We start from the raw sequence: 2554 nt of genomic DNA on the forward strand, positions 1-2554 counted from the left end.
CTGCGCTCCACAACAAGAGAAGCCAGGGTACCGCAACAAAGAGTAGCCCCCGCTCGCCGCAACTAGAGAAAGCCCACACACAGCAACAAAGACCCAACGCAGCCAAAAATAAATAAAAATCAAACAAATACATTTATTAAAAAAAGAAAAATCTCATGTGATTTGGTTCAGATCACCCAAACAGTCACCCTTAAAAGGCCAAACTATCTTTTAACATAATCTAATCATGGGAGTAAAATCCCTTAAAGTAACAGTTCTATAGGTTTGGGTAGGAAACCTTGGGGCTGTTTTACAATTTGGCCTACCACAACCATGATGGCAGGCTGATAAGATACCTTGGTAAAGGGAGGTCTGGTGGCTTCTTTTGACTTCCCTAATAGTAGAGTACTGAGTTTGAGGAAAGAGGTTTTAAGATGAAGGAATTTGACTGACAGCTTTATGGGCTCAGCAGTCTGGAAATCAGAACAGAGGAGGAGGAGTTTGGTTTGAGGTTCTTTTGGGTAAGCTGGGCAGAAAAACCACAGGTCAAGGGAGATAACAGGCTTAACTGATGGACCACAGAATGTAGGCCGGCGAAGCCCACAGCTTTTTTTTTTAAATAAATTTTAATAACGGTTCTTTTTTAAATTTATTTATTTATTTTTGGCTGCAGTGGGTCTTTGTTGCTGCGTGCGGGCTTTCTCTAGTTGCAGAGAGAGGGGGCTACTTTTCGTTGCGGTGCACGGGCTTCTCACTGCGGTGGCTTCTCTTGTTGCGGAGCACAGGATCTAGGCGCGTGGGCTTCAGTAGTTGTGGTGCACAGACTTAGTTGCTCTGCGGCATGTGGGATCTTCCTGGACCAGGGATCGAACCCATGTCCCCTGCATCTTAACCACTGTGCCACCAGGGAAGTCCCAAAGCCCACTGCTTTAAGTTAACCCAAGTAGAACAGGCTGTCCTGCTCATTCCCCACATACTGGCCTCTTCAGGGATTACTCCTGCTCTCCTAACATTTCACAATTAAAATACCATATTTATTAAACCATTTCTCTAATATTGGAATGGTTGTTTCCAACTTTATATAATTTCGGACTTTAAGAGGATATTGTTATCATCAGGACAACCTCACCTTACATCCTTTTCATGTTTTTTATTCTCTCGTATGATGTCATACATGGGATCTTCATGTGCCTTAAGGGTGAGAAAAGGTTAAGGTTGGGTTAGGCTTCATGGGTTGTTAGTCAATTAAACATTAAATCCCTGTTACTAAAAGCCAGTTATTCTTTTCCAGTTTGGTTGTTCAAACATTCTAATCCTTCCTAAGGGTCACCAGAACTGCAAACTCCCTGAAGCTATAAAAATAATTTTCCAATTAGAAAAATATAGAAGGGAATTCTCCAGTGGTTAGGCCTCCAGGCTTTCATTGCGGAGGGCCTGGGTTCAATCCCTGATCGGGGAACTAGGATCCCGCAAGCCACACAGAGTGGTCAAAAAAAGAGGGACTTCCCTGGTGGTCTGGTGGATAAGACTCCACACTCCCAATTCAGGGGGCCCGGGTTCAATCCCTGGTCGGGGAACTAGATCCCACGTGCATGCCACAACTAAGAGTCCGCATGCCACAACTAAAGATCCCACACACCACAATGAAGATCCCGTGTGCCGCAACTAAGACCCAGCGCAGCCAAAATAAATAAATAAATAAATATTTTTAAAAAAGAGAAAAATACAGTATATAATTTAAATATCCTTTATAAAGAATTAAACGATGGCAGAATCATGAAAAACTATTCAAGGAAGAAATATTGAGGCAATTCTCTTTGTTCTATGTGGATACACGATCAAGAAATAGTATTAAGAAAAACAAGTGGGGCTTCCCTGGTGGCGCAGTGGTTGAGAGTCCACCTGCCGATGCAGGGGACACGGGTTCGTGCCCCGGTCCGGGAAGACCCCACATGCCGTGGAGCGGCTGGGCCCGTGAGCCATGGCCGCTGAGCGTGCGCGTCCGGGGCCTGTGCTCCGCAACGGGAGAAGCCACAACAGTGAGAGGCCCGTGTAAAAAAAAAAAATAAAACTTGAAAAAAAAAAAAAAAAGAAAAGTGAATTATAAAATTATATATAACAATGAAACATTTATAGGTATGCAAAAATATATAAGTATCCCAAACAAAGTCTGGAAGTATACTGGAGGTATAGATAATTTTAAATGATTTGAATTACTTAAAAGTAAGAACACGTATGGGAAATGTTATGGTATTTGAATTATCTCATTTTAAAAAAGAATAAATGTTTATTAGAGAAATTTTAGATATTATCAGAAAATTAAGTTTTTAAAAAAAATCTACAACTTCACTACCCAGGGATAACAGTAATATTAACATTCGGTCTGTCTTTTTCTTTTTCTTTCTTTTTTTTTTTTTGGCTGCACCACACAGCTTGTGGAATCTCAGTTCCCTGACCAGGGATTGAACTTGCACCCACGGCAATGAAAGCGCCGAGTCCTAACCACTGGACCACCAGGGAATTCCCTGGTCTCTCTTTTTATTTATTGGCCGCATTGGGTCTTTTTTTTTTTTTT

At 41.8% G+C, this 2554-nt stretch overlaps 1 protein-coding gene across 1 annotated transcript in view; it reads right to left on the minus strand.

Moving 5' to 3' along the window:
• Positions 1-1104: 1104 nt before the first annotated feature.
• LOC103089300 (retinitis pigmentosa 9 protein-like) overlaps positions 1105-2554 on the minus strand; it is a 16143-nt gene continuing 14693 nt past the window's right edge. Inside the window, exon 5 of the mRNA XM_007447397.1 lies at positions 1105-1170. Coding sequence (XP_007447459.1) covers positions 1105-1170 — 66 coding nt within the window. The remainder of the gene's footprint in view (positions 1171-2554) is intronic.

The sequence above is a fragment of the Lipotes vexillifer genome, unplaced genomic scaffold, assembly GCF_000442215.2.
Source record: "Lipotes vexillifer unplaced genomic scaffold, Lipotes_vexillifer_v1.1 scaffold1079, whole genome shotgun sequence".
Classification (NCBI taxonomy): domain Eukaryota; kingdom Metazoa; phylum Chordata; class Mammalia; order Artiodactyla; family Lipotidae; genus Lipotes; species Lipotes vexillifer.